The sequence below is a fragment of the Glandiceps talaboti genome, chromosome 11, assembly GCF_964340395.1.
Source record: "Glandiceps talaboti chromosome 11, keGlaTala1.1, whole genome shotgun sequence".
Lineage (NCBI taxonomy): Eukaryota > Metazoa > Hemichordata > Enteropneusta > Spengelidae > Glandiceps > Glandiceps talaboti.
Genome location: NC_135559.1, coordinates 9,975,776 through 9,998,708, shown reverse-complemented (window position 1 = coordinate 9,998,708; position 22,933 = coordinate 9,975,776). Strand labels below are relative to the sequence as shown.

Below are 22,933 nucleotides of genomic sequence, written 5' to 3'. Positions count from 1 at the left end.
TTGTTCTCAACTAACAATTGCACTTTGTCGTGTAAATTCAATATTTAATCTAGTAAGACTTCCTTGATACCATAGAAATGTGAGCCCAATTCGTGTTTTTTTCGTGGTAAGGTCGGATATTTAAACAATGTGTGAAGCTGTCATCATATTCACATTGGGCGTAGAGGTCAACGTTTGAAAGTGAAGATGAATATGAATATGTTGGTAGCTTCACACTCGTAGCACGCAAGGTGACACTGTACTTAGAGCTGACTTGAACGGCTAGCTAAGGTGAGTACGTTGTTTGTTACCGAAAACACAGAACCAGTTTTAAAATATTTGTTGTCAAACCTGTTTGTAAACACATTTCTTCGTGTTAAGTAATTGGTTTTGACAGGAAAGAAATCTTGAAGAATAACACGAGTATCACATTATGATAGGTCAGGCGCATCCAGAGCTGTATGTTTATGAATTCGGTGAATGTAGTTTTTGGGTATGTATCTGGCGAGGAAAGGATTGTGTTATCACCAATATACAGCAAGGCTAGGTGTATACATATTCTTCAGATTCTAAATAAGTAGATTACTTTAATGTATACTACGGTTGTACCTTTTGGTGCAGTTTAAAGATTACCATTGTATAAGTTGTTGTTGGAAGGTTAAGGCATATGTAACAGTAGAGGTCATATTATGAATGCAGCATAGAAATCGCGATCGTGTAGAAATGCTTTGTGTATGTAGCCTAGTTTCTGATCCTTACAGGTATAATGTAAGTCGAAATGGAACATCCACAAGGTACCTAATATGAAACGGGGAATTTATACCTGGTGGTGTTGGGTTGGTTTGGATGCTGGTGGTGTGATTAGGGTGCCAATTCCTATGTGACAATTTTGGCCTGGCTCACCGTGTGCGATATTGTTTTCATTAAGGTCAATATTCCTTTCTTCGTGTTTTCTGGTGTCGATGTCGCTTGCTTAGAGCACAGACAAAGCAGACATGTCTGTTCTTAGGGTGTGTACCCTCAATCATTTGTGGAATTTATATTCGTTGGTATTCATGGACTTATTTAGTGGCCCATCAACTTCTGGGTGAAAATGGTCGTTTGGCTATTGAGAAATTGGACCGGAACAGTATATGGCAGTACTATTTCGATGACGCCATATTGAAACGTAGACTTTTTAAATTAAATGTCTGTCTGTCTGTCTGTCTGTCTGTCTGTCTGTCTGTCTGTCTGTCTGTCTGTCTGTCTGTTTGTTTGTTTCCATTTCGAATGTGGTACAATCGTAAGAATATTGTTTAGCAACTGTCGTTAGAAGTTTCACTGATGTGATATCAGGACTGCTATACTATAAATACTTAGGTTAAGTCAAATAAAAAAAAAAATGTGATTCTGATAGTTCAAACCGCCGACCTTAAGTAAAATTATGGCAATTTACTTATATTTCCCTATAGATTTTCTTGCCAAAGTATCTTTGGTTACTTTAAAAAAAAATCACATTCCAGAGTGAAAAGGTGTCATTTCAGCCTATAACAACACAGTCCGCATATTGTGTTTGTCTACTTCTAAATCACATATAATTGTCTCAATGGTCTATAATTGTCACCCCATCAACTGTTACCGTAATGGAAGTATTGTGACCAACAGAAATGACTTGCCTTTGGGTCGGAGTAATAAAACTAATAAAATGTAAGATCAAATGAAATAAATTCCCTGCCGACATACCAATACCCTCTTTTCTGAAGTCATGTTATCCGAAAGAAAACTTTTCTTTATTTTTGCCGTTGAATATAATAGGGACGACATTCCAACTTTTCCTCTTTAATACAAAAATAAACTTACCAAAACTATTCGATGGTTTTTAAATATATTTGGGGTTGTATTATCTATAACTTGAAATCCCTTCATAATCTTATTCTGTTTATAATTAATTCCTCAACAGTTTTACCACAGCCACAGAATGGCTTTGTTGTCTATGCTTTTACCTATCAAGTCCTCAACCAATCTGATTTCCCATTGGGCCTAATAAAACAAATTGTGTGGTTCCGATTACGCTCAATTTTAGAATAGGTGGGGTAGGTAGATTTGTAATTTTATCATATTATATATTTTTCGGTGTGAGTGTCTAGTTCAGGTTTTACATTGTTTTCCAAATGGTTTCTGTGTTGTTTATTTCTTCCTATGAGATGTACAGTCATGACATATTGGAAGAACAGTTTTATTTTGTCTTTTTACGTATTTCTCGTGAGACTCACAATTTTTGCGATTTTATCATTTTTTGTCGAATACGTACACGAATGGTTAGGGTCGGCATTGAAAAGCTAGGAGGGTCGGGTAACCGGGACCAAGGAATTATTTTTTTAGGCCTTATCACTACAATTAAAATAGAACGTCGATAGTTTGTTTCTGATTTGGGTGATTATTCATTGCATTTGATCTCCATCACAAGGGTGGATGTGCACATTGAGATTACATATGAAAGTTTATGGTAAGATTGTCTATGCTAATTTATATTGTTCTATATTGAAGCAAAGATAATGCAGTTTGGCGAGTAGATACAATATTTGTAACAAGATGGCTGACTCAACCAGCTGCCAGGACAACAAAGCTGGAGAACCTTTAGGAGAAGGGGCTAAGAACTTAAGTGTTGAAGATACTAACATTGGTGAAGCTGAGCAGAAAAATGGGTCTTTACATGGAGAAGTTGCGAATAGTTTTGACATTCATACCAAAGAGAGTGAAAGTGAGGAGAAAACTGACAATGATGATGAAACTGGAATAGACAATGATGTGAGTAACAGGGATGACAAAAATGATGACTCTAAACCAGTAGAAATTAAACCCGAAGAGATAAGTGATATCAGACCTACTGAGACATCAGAGACTAAAGGTGAAATTAAGGAAGATATCCCCTCCGTTGATGAATCCAGATCATTAGGTGAAGGTGCTGGAACCGACCCAAAAGAGGAACCATCAGTGTCAAACAAAGTACATACTCTTGATAAACAAGATAGAGATGACAAGAATGGAATTCTGAGTTCTGAGAAAGAAGAACTAGATGATATAAAAGTAGGATTTCTACCCTCACAGGAGAAAAAGAAGATGAACGATTCTGGATTTGATGAAATTCCACTTAATGAAAGGGATGCTGAGATTACCACAGACAGGGAGAAAAAAGGTGGCAGCAAATATAGGGACACTATGAAAGTGCTTATTCCCATCCGACCGAAAATGTAAGTAACAGGAAAACCCATACAAGTGTAATTGATTTTGTCTTTCTTCATATTGCTGTCAAGTTACACCGTTGGATATGTCAGGCTACATCAGTTGGTGAAACTTCTTAAGTATGAGGCTCATATCGTAACCGCTATAGGACAGCCATTTTGAAAAATTCTATCCCAATATCATGCCGATATTGGGATAGCAAATAGGAAGGACATTCTTGAGCTGCAGTATGGTTAATACAATAAGTAAAAATAGTTATTATGCATATGACCATGATGTTGTGTTCTTCAAAGTCTCACGTGTAACATGTTTTAAACACACTTACAGAGACACGTCGAGGAGCCCATTGGATCAAGTTGGTTTCTTCTCCTATATCACCATTAATTGGATTAACAGGATTGTATACTTAAGCTACAAGAATAAACTTACTATGGATACAATCATGCCCTGTTCACCTAAAGATGCTGCCCTGGTAAATGCTATAAGGTAGGCACTCCTCAGTTAGACTCAGAGTGGATAGATATGTCAGCCACCATTCAGAATCAGAACCATTTCAAACAGTTTCGAATTCGACGTATGCTGAAGTGTATAATTAACCGAGTGACATTCATAATAAACCTGTCTGGAGATGTCTTGTTTGCTCTCAACTAACAATTACAAATTGTTGTGTAAATTCAATATTTCATCTAGTAAGGCTTCCTCGATTACCATAGAAATGTGAGCCTATTTCGTGTTTTTTCGTGGTAAAGTCGGATATTTAAATGAATTCTTGTTGATTTATTCCAATGTATTCACACTAAATGGAACTCAGTAAACAGTAGTCTATCTGTGGATGTATACCAAATAAAAACCCTCATATTGCGATATTCTTTACTTACAATAGGTAAGATTTTTGCATTTTTTTGCGAGGTCGCTTTTCTATTGTACAAGAAGAAGGACCTCAAGTAGCAAGATATGGAAAAGTATTCAACAAACTTGCATGGCACCTGCGACAATTTCATTATTGAATCTCTCAAAATAGAATTTTAATAATATACAGAACGTGTACGTGAAAATCCGCTTACTCTCACGGTATATCAGTTTGTAAGTTACGCCTCTCTTTGATTTCTTCACTACGCGTGCGCATAATTATCTCAAACAACAGTCTTCAATTAGCCAATCAAGGTGAGCGTTTTGACACTAGTAAAAATCTTTTCATTTTATCATTGTCTAATTCACAATTTCATATTTACTGTGATGACTCATTATTGGGGGGGGGGGTTTCTAATAATTTGCTTTCTTTGCTTATGTTACTTTCCAAGACATTTATTGAAGGCCAAGGAAAGCACTTCTAGTTTGTTTTGATACTGTCAGCTGTGATACCGAGCCATTGTCTGCATTGTTGTTACAGGTTGGAAAGACATTGGAATGATATTGTAGAGAGAGATGGTATAGAGAAAGCATCATTCAATAAAGCCTGTTTTGGACTTATGAAATCAAGATTTCTATTGGGTGCCACATTTCATTTATTTACTCCAATTTGTATGATTGTTACAGCTGTGAGTATATCTAATGTTAACTAGCATTGTACAGACACCAGTCGTAACTAGAGACAAAATTTCTCTTTCACTTTTAACAAGGGCGACGATTTTATCTTAGTTTCAAGTTCTTTTGTCTTGGAAACCCCAGAAAAGCCATTTTACCTAACCCTACATTCCACCACTTGTATAAAATTGAGTAGTACAATGGCGGAGATGCCTGATGTAGACCGGGGTGAGGCATTCTGGGAAATAAACAATATTAGCTGCTTCACACCATTGGAAACAATGTTGAGGCCAGCTGCCAGAGTTCCTATATGAGTGGATTGCACTCCATATAACTGATTTCGAATTTGCATACACCTACAAATGGTCGAAATTACACACACGTTTGTACTTACTACTGCAGGGTGTTATCATTCGTGCCATACTTGAATATTTGGAGCAGCCAGAGGAAGATCTCACATATGGTTTACTACTTGTATTAGCCTTGCTTGTATCAGGAGGAATACGGGTATTGTGTAATGGAGGGTTTTTCGCTACTGGTGCCCAATCAGGTGTACGTCTACGAACTGCAGTCATTATGATGATTTACAGAAAGATGATACGACTAAGAAGTTTACAGGATAAAACAGTAGGGGAGGTTAGTAGTTGTTACTCCCAATATTTTCCTTCGTTTAGCCAAGGAAAATACGAATGACCTAAGGGGCCTTTGTCACTACGAGTCGCTAGACGAATAGTGACAACCCTTAAGTCACGAGTATTTTCCAGTTGAATGACAAAACACATTGGAGAATAACATAATTATAACAGAGCCAGTAATATCAAAGAAATATCGGGGAAGGTAATGGCAATTTTGAACGTTTTGACTCACATTTCAAACACAGTAGAACCAGTGACGTAGACACGTGTTGCCTTGACATAGACGTGCGTTTTCGTGACATAGAACGACCAGAGTATATATTCCATATTTTTTGTTCAACTTGGGTCGTGCATGGTATAAGTAGTACTTACTCTAAGACTTGCATTGTTGAATAGTCTTAAAAGATACGATAATCTGCCAAGAAACGTGGTTTGGTGTTACTTTTGGTGTTTTTTGAAACAATTCTTGCTTTCATTGGCGCATGATCAGATAAGAAAAGAAAACAGAATGAAAAGTGAAAATTGAAAACTCGATTCCTACTAGACTAATGAGACTAGTAATTGGTAGGATTATGTGCATGGATGCCTCAATGTAAAATAAACTTATATGCAAATTAAGTCTAAGAAATGTGATTTTTACTCCAAAGCTTAAATCCCCAAACTGTCAGGGGATTAGTCCTATCTTTGATTTAGAGGCGTATTTGTGGTGTAAGATGGTCCCATCTTTAATATGCAAATAAGTTCAAAGAGAAGAGATTTAATATTGGTAAAAACTTTAAAATAAAAAAAAACTCAAGCAGGGCTATCTAACTAAGCTCTTTTTTCGGGGTGGTGTGAAGGGTTTATAGTTTAGAGCGATTTTTCTGCTTACTTATTTCTAGCTGGTCAATTTGTGTACCAATGATGCCCAACGATATGTGGAACTGATGTCATTTGCACCTATATTGATTTCTATGGTTCTTCTTGGAATGTTTGTTATCATTTACTCAGCTGTACTGGTTGGGCCTGCCGCTTTACTTGGGTCATTGTCGGCTTTCTTTGTATTCTGGCCTTTACAGGTAAGACCATAAATTCATTTCAAAGTCTGTACCGGTTGAGCCTTCTGCTTTACCTGATAAATTATCAGCTTTCTTTGCCCTGTGGTCGCTTCAAGAAAGATCATAATATTAAGATTAAGATATATTTTTTCCCGAAATGTGGGTGGTTTAAATTTGGGTTGTTTAAACACCACTTTTTGCAACCTTGGCTAAATGTCAAAGACAACCAGTATTTCACACTTGCGGAAAAAGCTTACGATTACATAACAACACAAACACAACGTACATGTAATTATTTACATAAATTGTTGTTTGTGGTCACTTTAATATGACGTGATGGTAAATCTTTCATTGCTAGCATATATGAGGAATATGATATTTACTTCTATTAATTATGAATCACTTGTTTGGGTGAAATAGTGATAGGAAGTTTAGGACGTATAATTAGCGAAGTGAATCAGCGGTCTCAGGGTTGTTTCCGGGTCTCGGTGTTTGTCTTTCGCGGACTCTTACAGAGACAGATAGCTCTTTGAATGTGATTCTGTCGAGTCATCTGTCTCATTCCCAGGTAATTCACAACTCTTCATCTATGAGACTCCTCTATGATGCATCAAAGCACGATGCGATTGGACAGCACACACATTTATGTAATTTGTCCATCGCTTAGAACAGGGAGTACTCATTTATGACTTCTTTTTCTTTTTAGGCAGTAGTAGGAGTGTGGTCCCAGAAGATTCGTGCCAAATGTATCAAAGTGACTGACAGGAGAATTCGTCTGATGAACGAAATTCTAAACTGTGTCAAATTGATCAAGATGTATGCCTGGGAAATACCATTCTCAAAAAAAGTAGAAGGTAAGTTACATATATACTTTAGCGCTGAATCGTTAAATTATAATTTGCTGTTACTTGTCTTTCTTACAAAATCAACTTATTACAATGTAAAACATCCACCAACCCGTACCAACTAACTAGTACCCATCTGCTCGAATCCATCAACCAGTACTTACCAACTATTGCTCACCAACTAGTACTCACCAACCAATATTTACTCTAGTACCAACCAGCTATTACCAGCCAACTACTTCCCAACAACTAGTACGTACCAACTATTGCTCACCAACTAGCACTCACAAATCAATATCCACTCTAGTACCAACCAACTAGCGTCTACCAGCTATTACCAGCCAACTACTTCCCATCAACTAGTGGATGGTATGCAACTATATGGAAGTGGTTATCTTGTTGACTTAATGCAGGTTATTCATGTAGGTTGTACGTCAGTTCAATGTGATGTCAATCCCATTCTATTCCTTTTTATTACAGGTATTCGTGCAGAAGAAAGACAATTTCTTGAGAAAGCTGCATATGTTCAAAGTATTGGCATATCATTGGGGCAGATTATTTCAAATCTCGCCACTGTTTTGACAATCACCGTTCTGATACAGATGGGTCATAATCTGACGGCTTCTACTGCTTTCACACTGGTTTCTGTGTTTAATACGCTTAGAACGGTAATCTCTTTGGTTCCTTGGGTCATCAAACTACTAGCTGAAACTGCTGTAGCTCAGGAAAGAATAAAGGTAAATATCACTTCTATCATAGGCTCGAGGAAAATAGATGCTGTTTATATCACATACATTGTGGAGTAGAAAAGTCTTAACATATATATCAATGATGCAGAAAAATGAATATGTGTTCATGTACAAGAGGTTGAATTAATCAAGTTATAACAAAAAGATCAGATGTGAAATGAAATTCATTTTATTAAACAATTTTAGAAACTTCTAGTGATGGAGGAACTTGTACCAGTGACCAAATTTCCGACGAACAAAAACTATGCAATTGTTATCAACAATGGGACATTTGCATGGGATAAACAAAAAGATGATGAAAAAAAGAATGGGGAGAAAGGGGAACATGGCAAAGAAACTGACAAAGGTAGAAGAAGGAAAAGAAAGGAAAACATGGAGCAAACTCTAAACAAGAGAGACGCTAATGGAGATGTTACAACAGGGGGACAGAGTGGTGTGTATAGGACAACAGAAAACCAGGATGTCAGAGATGACGATGTGGACAAAGATGAGAAAATTGTGAAAACCCTGTGTGATATTGATGTGATTGTGACCAAGGTAAAGAAAGATAATGTTACTAATTGATGTTATGTGATCACATGGTGGGCATGTGATCATCACATGACAGGCCATGTGAGCATGATTTGATATCCAAATAAATATAAATTGTTAAAAAACAGTAAGGCTTATCATCTATAGTAAATAACTCTTCAACTAACATGCAGATATTATTTTACCTCCTTCTAAACCTCAAGTAGACGTGATGAGTAAGTCAACATTCACCAGAACCTCTTGAAACCATCATAATTCAGGACACCTACGGGAAACCCTTTGAAACTGTCTGGTACTTATAGTCCATGTGAATGTGTATGATCTTGCATCATGTACTATGCAGGACACAACAACAGCAACCAATCTAACTGATTTAGGATTGTATGATGTATGATAGAGAGGGCTACTTTATGTCCTATAAATTTTGAAATGGGCGCATCAGTCAAGGACATCCTGCAATGTAATTACTAACACTATTTACTCATAAAATTATGTCAGTGTAGTTACTAAGAATATTTACCATAATATTACATCCATGTAACATGATTTCGATATTTTTATAGGGACAATTACTCGGTATATGTGGTTCTGTAGGAAGTGGTAAAAGTTCGCTGATATCTGCCATCCTTAGTCAAATGAAAGTTTTGAAAGGTGAAGTTGCAGTTGATGGATCCTTAGCATATGTAGCACAGCAAGCATGGATATTCAATGCCACTCTAAGAGACAATATCCTGTTTGATAAAGCCTTTGATGCAGAGAAGTACAACAGTGTTGTACAAGCAGCATGTCTTCAACAAGATATTGATATGTTACCTCATGGAGACACAACTGAGGTAAGTGAACACTTGTAAAACGTGCAACATATCAGATAAATTACACACACGCACGCACACACACACACACACACATATATATATATTTGTGTGTGTGTGTGTGTGTGTATGTGTGTGTGTGTGTGTGTGTGCAAACAAATGAAAATGGGGTAATCTAAATAAAACTCAACTCAAAGGTTTCCAAAAGTACCATTAGCTTTCCCCTTGGTTACAGAGCATTATATATATATATATATATATATATATATATATATATATATATATATATATATATATATATATATATATATATATATATATATATATATATATATATATATATATATATATATATATGAACATGCACTGGACGGTCTAACGGAACCTGATACATTTTCTATTCACCACTGCCCGGTTATGCTAATTGCCCTGTGTGCACTTCATAAATGAAAGAATGCACAAAAGCCTTTGTGCAATTCACAAGAGTTATATATCTTAGTGGAAATAAAAAGTGTTATTTTGTCTTTCTAATACCAATTCAGTCTCATACAAAATGTTATTGCTGCTTTGGTTTTCCTAGATCGGTGAGAAAGGTATCAACCTCAGTGGTGGTCAGAAACAGAGAGTAAGTCTAGCCAGAGCTCTGTATGCTGATTGTGATATCTATCTGTTAGATGATCCTCTAAGTGCTGTTGATACCCATGTAGGACAACATATATTTCAACATTATCTCAAGGAGGCACTGAAAGAGAAGACAATTGTGTTTGTAACTCATCAACTGCAGGTATTTACAAGTCATGGACTACATTGTGACTAATAAACTACAGGATCGCTAATATGTTCTAAACTAAAGAATTTCACACATATGCTGACAGAAGATGGATGTTAAAAATAATTTTTTATACCACTGATTTATGCAAGGCATTACCCTAAACCTAACCACTAACCCCATATTCTAACCTCAGCCGCAGGCATTCTAGCTGCTTTCACCACTTCAGAGGTCCGTTGTTTGCTACAGTCACTCATACTGTGAACATTGTCATGATGATCTGTATGATTATAAGCTCATTTGTAACAGTATGTATATTCTTCATGGAAGCACCAAGATTCATACACAAGTCCTCTTCTTCACACTTGAATTTACATATAATGTTTTCACACATCTGGTTACTCAACACCTCAAGAAAATTTGGATTATTTGGATTATTCTGTCAGATCCAGTTAGACAATGAAAGAGGACAAGTGATTTGTTCGAAACATGTCTGTTTCTCAATCAAAAGAGGATGAAGAGAACTTGTGTATGAAACTCATTTCTGTTATCATATTTTTGGGAATTAATTTATATGTGATGTTCAGACTTGTCTGCCTCAAGAAAGAGGCAAATGAAATACAAAATATCGCTAATAAACTAACTGAAATTGTAATGATAACTGTGAACATTCTAGCATAGTATAATGCATTGGCACAAAAAGTGTGCCCTTTAACTGAACTTTATCATTACTCAGTTCATGAGATATGAAAAATATATTTCCACTCCACACATGATGTGTTTGGTATCATTTTAAGATCGTTCCAAAGAGATAATGAAATGTGCTAAAACTTTAAGCAAAATTCTTGTATGATCTTAGATATAACATCTAATGACGTCAGTTTGCCAAGATGTTTCAGAAAGAATCTCATTGCAATGTCTTAATTTCGGAATTTAAACCAGTATGATAAAGTAATGCCGACGAAAGAAGATAAAATTAAGAATTTGTGAAAATTCTAACATCAGTGGTTTTAATTCCAGTACTTGAACCAGTGTGATAAAGTTATACTGATGAAAGAAGGTAACATCGAGGAATATGGAACACACACAGAATTGATGACAGATGACAAAGAGTATGCAGGACTGATAAAAACATTCCATGCTGAGCATGAGAAGGATGAAGAAGAGGAGAAGAAGGAGGAGGCAGTGGAATTTCAAAGACGAATGCGATCAGCATCCACAGAATCAAATACAAGTCATATAAATGAAGAATCTGAACAAACTGTCAGTGATGATGGTAAGACACGTTGTATTGTTAGCAAATGTTTAGATTGCCATGGTATTGTACTGGAGGGCGCTGTTGAATTCTCCAAATAATCAACTCCTTGCAATTTTGTACGTTTGACAAATAGGTGTAACTTTTCAACATAAGACCGTGCCGTGTATAAACATAACTTCCAAAGTCGCTGAAGAGCAGATAATTATTTATTTGCTGAAATTCTCTTATTGTTGTTTTACGAAATATGTGTGCATTAGTAAAGAAATCCCAAATCTCTGTAAATTTGATTGGAGAAGAAAGTATAATATTATGTAATGTGATGCCATGCAATGTTATATGATATGCAATGTAATGTAATGTAATGTAAAGTAACGTAATATGATGTAATGTGAAATGTGATGTAACACACCGTAACACAACGTAGTGTAACATGATGCAGTGTCATGTAATGTAACATAATGCAAGACACTGTAATGCGATGAAACATAACATAGTTATTGTCATGTAATGAAATATTATGCCACAATATCTTGGATGGCGCTTACCAATTCCGAAAATGTGACCCATTGTTTCTGTCTATTTGCAGGTAAGCTGATTAAAGTTGAAGAAATGGAGACTGGGGCTGTGAAAGCATCCGCATACAATGCCTATGTAAAAGCTGGAGGTGGTTACTTACTGCTAATCGGGGTGGCTCTGTTGTTTGTTGTGTATACAGCTGCTCTGACGTTCAATAATTGGTGGCTTAGTTATTGGATTGCTGCGGGCAGTGGGGTGAGTCATTTCTTGTTTACAGCTAAAAATGATGTAGACTTGGTGTTTCACTCATGTGACATGACATTTGATATACACCTTCAGACAAATTCTAATTATAAGACACAATTACATAGGTGCCGTGCATAGTGGGGATATAGAAGTAGTCAACTTAAAATGCTGATTTTCAGTTAGAAAATAAACAATTGCAGTCATTAAAATCATCAAGTCCATGTGATTGGGCAAAGGATCCTGCTGTGTTTATTGTGTCTCTGATATTATTAGTTTAGATTTGAAATATGTCTACTTTTGTGTCAAAAACGTAATGTTATATCAGTGAAACACCAAGCCTACATCATTTTAGCTATCATGATAGAAACCCTATTGACCATATCAGTCTGAACTTAGTTTATTTATTACCACCTGTATATCACCTAATTAACCACCAAACAGACACCACCCAGAAGAGGTTACTGGAACATCATTCCATGTGTGCATATGGACATTGATTTTATTTTTGTTCTGTGAATGTTATGAATTATTATTGTTATGGGTGATGTTATGAACTAAACTGTACTTTACCCTCGAACAGTAGTACCTTGCTTTAGAAGAAATACGGCATATTAATGTGTGTATGTGTGTGTGTGGGGGGGGGGTGGGGGTGGGGGTGGGGGTGGTGGTGTGGTATCTTTGACCATAGCAGACTCGTTTTCCCTTTGATTTTCTTGACCTTAGGGCTTTATTGGATATACACTGATTCCTGCATCTGAACACCTAACTGTTGCAATGGTATTGTCATTTCAAAAGCATATTCCAACATTGGTAGAATAATTGTTAAAATGTCCCTTTATGAATGTAACGAATGAAAACAGTGCAATGGTCATCTATGCCGATCTGTCCTGACATCAAAGGTGCAGCTAACTTTTGCGATAAGTCTTTGAGAGTCCCCCACAAAAGTTATTGGCATCGTATTGGCATATGATGAAGTACGTTGGTGGTTATTTTTGCAAGATGCTGTCTCTTATTATTACCCTGACCAAATGCATTCACTGGAAATTCTCAATCTTACCATTTCCTTGTTATTTTCGTCCTCAGAACACTACCATTGGTAATACAACAGAAATCAGTGATAGCATGTTAGACAACCCCATGGTGGATATTTATGCAATGATTTATGGTCTAACTATACTTGCAATTCTGCTTTTTGGTGTCGTCAGATCTGCCAGTTTCATGAAGGTAGGAGTTTTTGAATAATAAAATCACTCAATTTAAAGTGAGATATTTCTTGACTAAATTTGCTAATCTTCATAGCTCTTTCAGACCGCACGTGTTTGTAGCACGTATTAGTGTTACCTGCTGTTTTACCGGATATAAATGCTCAACTGTACTTTATAGCTGCAACCGGAACGTTTTGGTTTTGAAAATGTTTTGTTAGGTACAATAGCTTACTCGCAATATGATACACCGTGAACTGTAGAACTATTTTTCATCTTCAGGTATGTCTTTTAGCATCATCCGCTCTCCATGACACCGTCTGTATCAGAATCTTTCGCAGTCCAATGAAATTTTTTGACACTACTCCAACGGGACGAATTATCAACAGGTTTTCAAAAGATATGGATGAAAGTAAGTACCTAATTTTGTTATAGTCTAATCTAATCTAACCTAATCTAATCTAATCTAATCTAAATTTTAGTATAACATTACATTCAATCTCTATCCACTTTTACAACTAACAAAATACCTTTAAAAACCAAACAGCGTACGTGATAAAATTGAGTTTAAATCTATAAATTCCTTTTTTCAATCAAATATATTTATACTTTTGTTGTTTGTAAATAAAAGCTAGGGACACTCTCAATTAACATTTCCTACTATGTGCTAAAATGTAACTATTGTAAAGCTTATCTAGCCTTTAGGTGTGCAAAAACTTCAGTGATGGTAGAAGTAACAGATACAATCCGACCAATATGCGACGAGCGGTAGCGAGGCGCATATTGGTCGGATTGTATCTGTCTTGTACACCGGCTAATTTCCTTTGTTGTGTATTGAGTTTCGAAATCCGGTCCAATATACTCCGGAGATAACTCATACACTGCTATCATACCACCACCACAACAATAATAATAACAGTGTCTGCGCCATCGTGCATGTCTGCATATCTTCCGGGCTATTTATACACTCTAGCTATAGTAACAAAATTAGGCACTCACTTCACACTACAAGTTCTCAAATACAGTGTCTGCTGTACTGTGCATTTTCTCAGAGGATATTTTTTTACATTGGAGTTAGAAGACATACATCAATGAAGTTGATACTCTTTGTACTCTCCATGCTCTTAAATGTAAACTGAGCGAAACGTCGCTTTCGACAAGACATGCTTAGCTACTGAAAGGTTCACACACACTAACCAAGCTACTGAAGTTTATTTGGTTGGGCTTTCGCCATCATCAATCATTCATTTTGACAGCTCTTTCTGGTTGATAACAAACTCAATACTTTTAATTACAAACATCTTCCTGTTGGAGTCTATTGTGCACACGGTCAATGTCTGTCTAATAATATACTCCGGATGTTGACTTTTCATTACCATGTCTGTCTAATATGCTCCGGGTATGGACTTTTCATTACCCGGATGGTATTTCTCATATTCTCAGCTCCCTGGATTTTGAAGCGGGAAGTTTGCGGATACCTGATTGGCTGATCGCCTGATTAGTCACTGTCGCTTGACAAGTAACGCCCACGCCGGTGTACAAACAGTAATATACAGCTTATCAGAAAGTTGTCTGTACACACATGGTGTGATACAATGTATGATTATTATCGTAGCTGGTTGTATTTTAGTCTGATATGCGTAGACATGTTGGCACCATCATATAAACTTTCCGTCACCCGCCACTAATATACTGTTCAACAAATATTAATGTTTTGTCTAAGGTGCAGTGCTCAATACCATTATAATTGATTCACTGTAGATTTTTTCCTGTCGCAAACACCTCTCACCGAGAGCGTTGGCGATAACTTTTCAAAATCAGTAGTAATTGCGTAGACTGTACTCTAGAAAAAACATCAATGTTTGTAGTAACCTGGTGTAAGGATATTATGAAACGTTAGGCTAACGTTTTGCAATTGTTGTCTGCTTTCACAAAAAAACATACGAGTAATACTGACATTTCTTTCTTATTTTCTGTTTTGCAGTTGATGTCTTTTTGCCACTTACTTTGGATGTGTCGTTACAGTATTTCGTCTACCTGCTGTTTGCCCTTGGTACAATCTGTGTCGTGTTTCCATGGTTTCTAATCGTCATGGTTTTTCTAACAATCGCGTTCATTGTGTGTTTGAAATTTTTCCGCGCGGGTATTCGTGAGTGTAAACGTTTGGACAACGTGAGCCGTTCTCCATGGGTGTCCTTACTGACATCCACCATCCAAGGACTCGCCACCATTCATGCTTATCGTAGAGAAACTGATTTTGTAAACAGGTGAGAGGATATGTTTAAGTAAAAGGACGAATCCATCCGAACAGGTTTTGATACTTATACCCCAAATAACAATGCACTTTTTAAAATCAGTTTTCCAGGCCTACAACCGAGAACGTCGAGGTACCCATCAGTGTGTCGGGCAATAAACGACAGCTTTTGTATTTTAAAATATCTATAGAACTTCGAAATGCTAAGCGTTCAAATGAAGGAGTGTGCCATGGCAACTGTAAGTTAAACAGCTCTGTCCCTCCCTTACATGACCATCTATCTTTCTTGATTTCTTTTCTCCACAGTTTTAGCCATCTTCTTGAATATAATTCAGTGCCGCTTTTGTATTCCTTGATGTGTGAGAAATGGATTAAAATCAGAATGGATTGTCTAACGTTGGTGGTGATTACAGGCACGGCATTGATAGCCATACTTACATATGGTCATACGCCGCCTGCGCTAGCTGGATTAGCTCTCTCTTACACCATACAGGTTCGTGTTACAAAGACATACTTAATTGATAAGTGGATCGACGCTCTCTTACACTATATATTGTATAGATTTGTTTTATCAGTACTTCAGTCATAATTAACAATAATGTGTGATATCATATCTGGCTTGTTTCTCTTATTCTAGACAGGCTTGTCTTTTTTTATTTAAATATTTATTACTGAAAAGATACAAAAAACACAAGACCAAGGAAAGCCAAAGAAGGAAAAAGCCAAAAACTGCAACAAAAGAGAGGAGAAGAACCTAGCCCAGTATTGCAATATACATTACATTTAGATGCAATCATGGTAGAGGAGTAAGACAAGGGGATCCCCTGTCACCCTATTTATTCATTATTATTGCAGAGTTGTTGGCCATTGCCTTTAAAACGACCCTGGTGTCCGCCGTATCAGTTTATATAATATTGATGTTCTCCTTGGTCAGTATGCAGGCTTGCCTTGAAAATATTTCCATCATATGAGTAAATTCAACAATGACTGCAGAATGACATATACATATACTCCATTGTGTTTCTAAACTCTGTATCCAACATATCCACGCTACGGATATTGGCTTAATACTCATTATTCTGGCCATGTCACGGATAATAGTTTGGCTTCCAAATCATTGTCGTATTCCCATTTGTTCTTGCCATTGATGACTGGAAAGACATATTGCTTATAATTTTGTTATGACGGCAACATATAGAATTAAATACCTTTTAAACCAAAATGTATATAACGTGTACATCAGAACACACACACACACACACACACACACACACACACACACACACACACACACACACACACACACACATATATATATATATATATATATATATATATATATATATATATATATATATATATATATATATATATATATATATATATATATATATATACGTGTGCCTGAATTGATACATTCGTGTTAATTGTAGATGAAACTAATATTTCAAGTGAAACTGTAAGTTTAGACCAAATGCCCCCCATGGGGATTTATGCTTTGAATATCTATGCATGGAAACGTTCCAAATAAAAATGGTCGCATTATTGGTTTGAAATGAGGTGAAGGCTGTACACTGTCTCATTTCAATGTAGTTATTTAATAATGACTTTCAAATCTACTACAGGTTATTGGGTTGTTTAATGCGAGTGTGGTAATGGGAGCAAAGGCAGAAGCAAGATTCACTTCCGTTGAGAGAATGACACACTACTCCAAGGTAGCTACCATCTCGTTCAGCCCCATGTGGGCAGGGTCATCTACTGTGTTTCGCTCATCCTTGTTTGCATGGGGGCATGATTGTATGTATATGTGTCCGTTCTCCGCAAAAAGAGGATATAGCATCGCTATAATGTGCACGGGCAAATTCGAATGAGTGGTATAATATACATTTGACGCTTATTACCTCGCCATGATGGTACTATGAGAGAGGTCGAATTACAAATACCGCAATATGGTCAGCAATGGATGTATTATATCCTGTCGATGTCACACTCCCAAACATTTGAACGTAGTTGAGTGTAATCTCCTGTCAAGTTCCTACATAAATTTATTGATATTTGGTCGTCTATAGATCTAAGGTTTTTCCTTTCACAAACGCATGTACTTCATTTCTTTTGTTTAATTGTTGCTGTCGACAGGTTTTTGAAAATCTTCATCTTTTGATTATAGCTGACAGATAAGGCTGAGCCATTCTTCTTCTCTTAGTTTAGTTGCAGCCCAACAGAGAAGTCAAAGTAAAGAATATTTTTAAGATTTTCATTTATTTTTTCAAATCGTAGAGTATATTTATTGTCTTTTGGTTTTTCTCTTTCTAGAATTTAGAACAAGAGGCTCCTGCAAAAGTCAAAGATCATGAACCGCCTGCTGATTGGCCAAATGACGGCCGTGTTAAGTACAATGATGTCAAAATGAGATACAGGGATGGGTTACCATTGGTTTTGAAGGGAATTAACGTAGATATCAGACCAATGGAAAAAGTTGGTATAGTTGGAAGAACAGGGTCAGGTACGTATTTTTAAGCAATAAAATCAATGCACAATCCTGAAATATCAGGGAGTTCCAATATTCCAAAACAAATTCGATTTCACCAGGTTCATTTGCCGGATGGTTGATATAACTTTCGAAGGATTGTCAAAAGATACTGACCATACACCAAAGTACATTATTAGCGTGGTGACTATATATTACCTCAGAGTGTGTTTTTATTATGTACTTATTTAATGTGGTTGTGTGTTTACAATTGTATGACTCAAAATGTGAATTTAAATCAAGGTACATCTTTAAAAGAATAGTCTTTCATTCTTATATTGCCGTGTTCTGTAATGTTGTCGAGTTCCACAGAAATATATACAAACATTTGAAGGGAAAAACACTTGAGTTTTAAATCAAGTCGATTTGATAATTAACCACTGAAGCTGGTACACAAGGCCGCCAAAACCTCCTGCCAATTTGACCTGTCTTACATACAGGATTGAGGTTTACGCCATTCAAGAAGACCCGTCTCCTCAAACTCAGTCACTGCTGTCTGCCGCTAGGTTGTTTTTGCTAATTAGTTAACTTGTTGAAATAGATGTAGAAGAAGTGAATTTATAAGACATATGTTATATTTGAAGTGTGTTGGGTAGTAACAAGCCATGACGGGAAAGGATCATCAAATACTATGATATAGTGTATACTCTAGTGTAACATTTTGAAGAATTAAAACATTCAGGGGTGCATGTTAAATACATTATATCATTAGATAAGCTGCCAATTCGTATGGGAAATATAGAGAATTGCTTAAAAGTTACAACAATGTTCGACCAACTGTATTTCTTAGCCTGACTCAAGCTGTGCTAAAACTACCTACTAGCAGCAAGTTTCCCTATTGATAACCGTGTAATCTTTCACTCCCTGATGTTTAATTAGTGTACATTTCACCAGTGGTGTTTTAAGGTAGAGGTCTTCAGGATAGCGACACTGTAGGATATCTAATCTGGTATAATAAACAAAGTTGTAATGTTGTGTGTTCTAGTCGCTAATTTAACATCAAATGTTGTAGTTGTTTGTTTACCATCTGAGTGAAGCGAGTGAGTGTATATGTCACATTATCTGTGTAGTGACTAGCCAGCTTTGGTCTTTTCAACAATTTGTTTACAATTAAATATCAGGGAATGAAAGATTACACTGAAATCAATAGAGAAACATGTAGCTAGTAGGTAGTTTTAGCACAGCTTGAGGCAGCCTAGAGATACAGTTGGTCGAAGATCGTTGTACATTTTTGGTTTCTTGTAATTTCTTTATTATTTTCTATAGGTAAATCTTCCCTTGGAGTATCCATGTTCAGATTGGTAGAAGCTGCTGATGGAAATATTGAAATTGATGGTATAGACATAGGCAAGATTGGATTACAAGACCTCAGATCAAAACTGTCAATCATCCCACAAGACCCTGTTCTATTCGTTGGAACTGTAAGGTGGGTGGGATTTATAGGTGGAAACCTGAAAACACTAGATTCTGTATATGCCCAAGTTCATTGTATACAATGACTTTCATCTTACCTCATAGCTTTTTCTAACAAGTGATTTTGAAATAAAAGACCACCAGGTATCTTCGAATAATGGTTTGTAATGCCACGTGATCGTATTAATCGACACAATCATTCAATAGCTCATCAAAACTAAACATAGTGCAATTATGTCATTTCTAATGTAACTCATCTCGATAGATAACCCTATATTGAAAATGTTCAATGGTGACTATCATCAATAATGTTTTTCAGGTATAACTTAGATCCCTTTAATGAGCATTCTGATGATAGTCTGTGGAGTGCTTTGGAGAAAGTTCATATGAAGAATACCATTAGTGCCTTAGATAAACAGTTAGAAGCACCAGTTGTTGAGAATGGAGAGAACTTTTCAGTTGGGGAAAGGCAGTTGATATGCATGGCAAGAGCACTGCTCAGAAACAGTAAGGTAAGAATATCATATATAAAGTATTCAATTATACGCTGCATAGCTAAATTATAGAAAAAACCCATCAGAAACCGAGATTCCCCAGTAGTGACTAATGCAATCTTATGGGTTTTATATTTTCAGATATTGATGCTGGATGAAGCTACAGCAGCCATTGATACAGAAACCGATTCTCTTATTCAGAATACCATCCGTGATTCCTTCAAAGATTGTACTATGTTAACAATAGCACACAGATTAAATACTGTTCTGGCATGTGATAGGGTATTGGTGATGGAAGATGGAAAGGTAAGTTTATACATTGGGATCCAAATATGCAATTATTTAGAATGTTGTATTATATGACTATCTGAGAGGAGAGGGTTTACTTCTCCCCATATTTGACTGTACTTGGACACATGACAGTGTATTGGTTATGGCTATTATTAAAGGTAAGATTATGTATTGGGAACCATGTGTTAGAATGCTATGTACTGTATGACCACCGGGAAGGAGGGGGGGGGGGATTAGGGATGGATGTAAGGGTGTACCTAGACATGTGACAATGTACTGGACTACACCGACAGCCAAATATAATCTTAGTACATTACATGGGGGTGGGGTGGTTCTAAAAGCATGCAGACTACCTACTTACAGTTAACTTGAGATTAAGATATGTTTTATGCTTTTTAATGTACATTTTGTGAACTAATCTTTGAAGTCATTCAGTTTATACTACTATATGCTTCTTGATGTTTTCTGTAACTCCCTAGACAAGATACTTCTCCTATCCTTAAAGTTCACATTGGTACTACACATTTGTGAAAGGAAATCAATCCATCCTCCATCATGAATAGTAGCATCCCATTTTTTGCTACATTTAGTCTAAATGAAACCATTTAAATGTATTGCGACTGTATGCAGACATTCGGGCGCCAACACCCAATGAAGGGCGCATAAAATGTCCTAAGCAGTGTTCATTTGATGTCTGTATGATGGCATGTGTAGCTCATTTCACTTAGACAAAATGTAGCAAGAAACTATTCTCATTGAATCTTGCTATCTTAAAGTGTAGCATGTCCAGTTTCTTATTGGGTTCTGAGTGTTTGTATCAAACTGCAGAACTGAACTGTATCGTGTAATTTGCTGAATGAGATAAATAATATTGTAATGAGATTTACAGTATAACTCCTGTATTCATATTTCAATGCTCGGCTTCTTTTTGCGCTTGGTTCCAGCCAAACGTACTAAATTCATAATAGTTTGACTTGTGTTGAATTTTCAGGTTGTAGAGTTTGATACGCCCAAAAACTTACTGGCAAATCACAAATCCAGATTCAGTGCAATGGTGGCTGCTGCTGAGAAGATGAAAACAGAAGCACACGATCTCCACTGATATTGTTCACCAATCCCCAGTATAATATATTAACAAGGGAATGTTCTTTTGTTTGAGTGACTTTTGGAATTTTAGTCACATTAATCACCTACACAAGCTCTATAATTATGTAACGCTTTAGAAGGTGATCTTCAGTCTGTGAATTCCACCAATAGTATTGGATAAAAAAGATGCCGAACATATATACTAATACTATGCAGCTAACTTTAACTTTGCAGACATATATGAATTGAGGAGCATACATGCTAGACATGTGTTTTTGTCCGAATGCTGAAAGCGAGGCAGTGTCACCAGGAATTAGAGTATGATGACATTGCATTTTGAGGCTGAATCAGTTTTCCAAAGACACTTACTTACATTTGTCAAACACATCCAGCGTTTTGACCCACTCAATAATATTGCTGAGCTTCTGGTGAACCACTTCTAATCTGAACCCTATACTAAGGCTTGGCAACACCTACCACAGATGATCTTCTCCAACCTATCAGAGCTAATCTCCCATTGATTTACGATGAGCTCCCACAGATTAAATTTAAGCTGAGCTCCCACCCACCGTTACTGAGCTCTTACCTCCTAAAGGTGAGCCCCCCCCCCCCCCATTCATCGAAACCGGGCTCCCTGATACCATTGTTGAGCCCCACCTACTAAAGGAGCGCTGTCACAAAGCATTGCTGAGCCCGTTTTTACTAAACCTGGACTCACACCTATCAAAGCCGAGTTCTTAATTACTAAAGCTTGAAACACGTTCAACTTCATAACTCCCACCCACCACAGCTAGGTTCCTACCATCAACGCTGGGCCCCTACCTAATGTTGTTTAGCTCCCAACTCTACCAGAGCTGGACTCCCACCTGTCATCGTTAGGCTCAAGCCAACCATGTTGGGCTCCCAAACCTACCATGATATGCTTTCATACAAACCATCATGGACACCAATTTTAACACTGGCTTCCACCTACCATTGTTCAGCTCTCACCTACTAAAGCTTTGCACCACCTACTATTGTTGGGCTTAAACCAACCATGCTCTGCTCTCACCTAGCAGTTTGGCTTCCACGTACACTTGTTGAGTTCCTACCAACTACAGCTTACCACCTCTTACCTTTGCTGGGTTCAAACCAACAATTACTGGGCGCCTGACTACTAAATCAAACTAGCACCTTCAAGTACTGTGATCCCATCTCGTAAAGCTGGGCTCTAAATTGATTCTTACTCGCATTTTTCAATTCATTGTTCTGCCATGAAGTGGATTTTATTTCTTCAGTACATTAATGTATTTCTTTGTTTTCAGAAATATGTAAATACAATTTTACTAGTTCATAACTAATAATAGTTATTGTTCATCAGCATACGTTTCTATAGTATGATGCATGTAGACACTATTATATAATATGTATACTATTTTCATGTGTTAAAATATTGTAAGTGCATCATGGGATCATCAGAGCATTATTACATTCGCTGGTGTTGCCTAATTACAGCCTTATTTATATATTTTGGGTGTTTGAAGAGGCTCACGAGGGACTTTGC

The 22,933-nt window shown here is 36.7% G+C and overlaps 1 protein-coding gene across 1 annotated transcript; it reads left to right on the top strand.

Moving 5' to 3' along the window:
- Nucleotides 1-224: 224 nt before the first annotated feature.
- On the top strand, nucleotides 225-22,632 carry LOC144442246 (ATP-binding cassette sub-family C member 5-like). Its single transcript, XM_078131529.1, has 23 exons — nucleotides 225-270; nucleotides 2,506-3,209; nucleotides 3,529-3,687; nucleotides 4,592-4,739; nucleotides 5,128-5,361; nucleotides 6,242-6,418; nucleotides 7,104-7,251; nucleotides 7,723-7,979; nucleotides 8,178-8,528; nucleotides 9,086-9,355; nucleotides 9,915-10,118; nucleotides 11,124-11,379; nucleotides 11,948-12,132; nucleotides 13,207-13,347; nucleotides 13,608-13,737; nucleotides 15,310-15,592; nucleotides 15,886-16,072; nucleotides 17,205-17,294; nucleotides 17,893-18,082; nucleotides 19,373-19,532; nucleotides 19,839-20,031; nucleotides 20,155-20,319; nucleotides 21,296-22,632. Exons 2-23 carry the CDS (start codon nucleotides 2,551-2,553, stop codon nucleotides 21,404-21,406), a joined length of 4,698 nt encoding a protein of 1,565 aa, XP_077987655.1. The 5' UTR covers nucleotides 225-270; nucleotides 2,506-2,550; the 3' UTR covers nucleotides 21,407-22,632.
- The last annotated feature ends 301 nt before the right edge of the window (nucleotides 22,633-22,933 follow it).

Coding starts and splice junctions, on each gene's coding strand:
- LOC144442246 (XM_078131529.1), top strand. CDS start 2,551: ATGGCTGACTCAACCAGCTGCCAGGACAACAAAGCTGGAGAACCTTTA. Junction 7,980..8,177: donor TAGCTCAGGAAAGAATAAAG/GTAAATATCACT, acceptor AAACAATTTTAG/AAACTTCTAGTGATGGAGGA. Junction 13,738..15,309: donor TTCAAAAGATATGGATGAAA/GTAAGTACCTAA, acceptor TCTGTTTTGCAG/TTGATGTCTTTTTGCCACTT.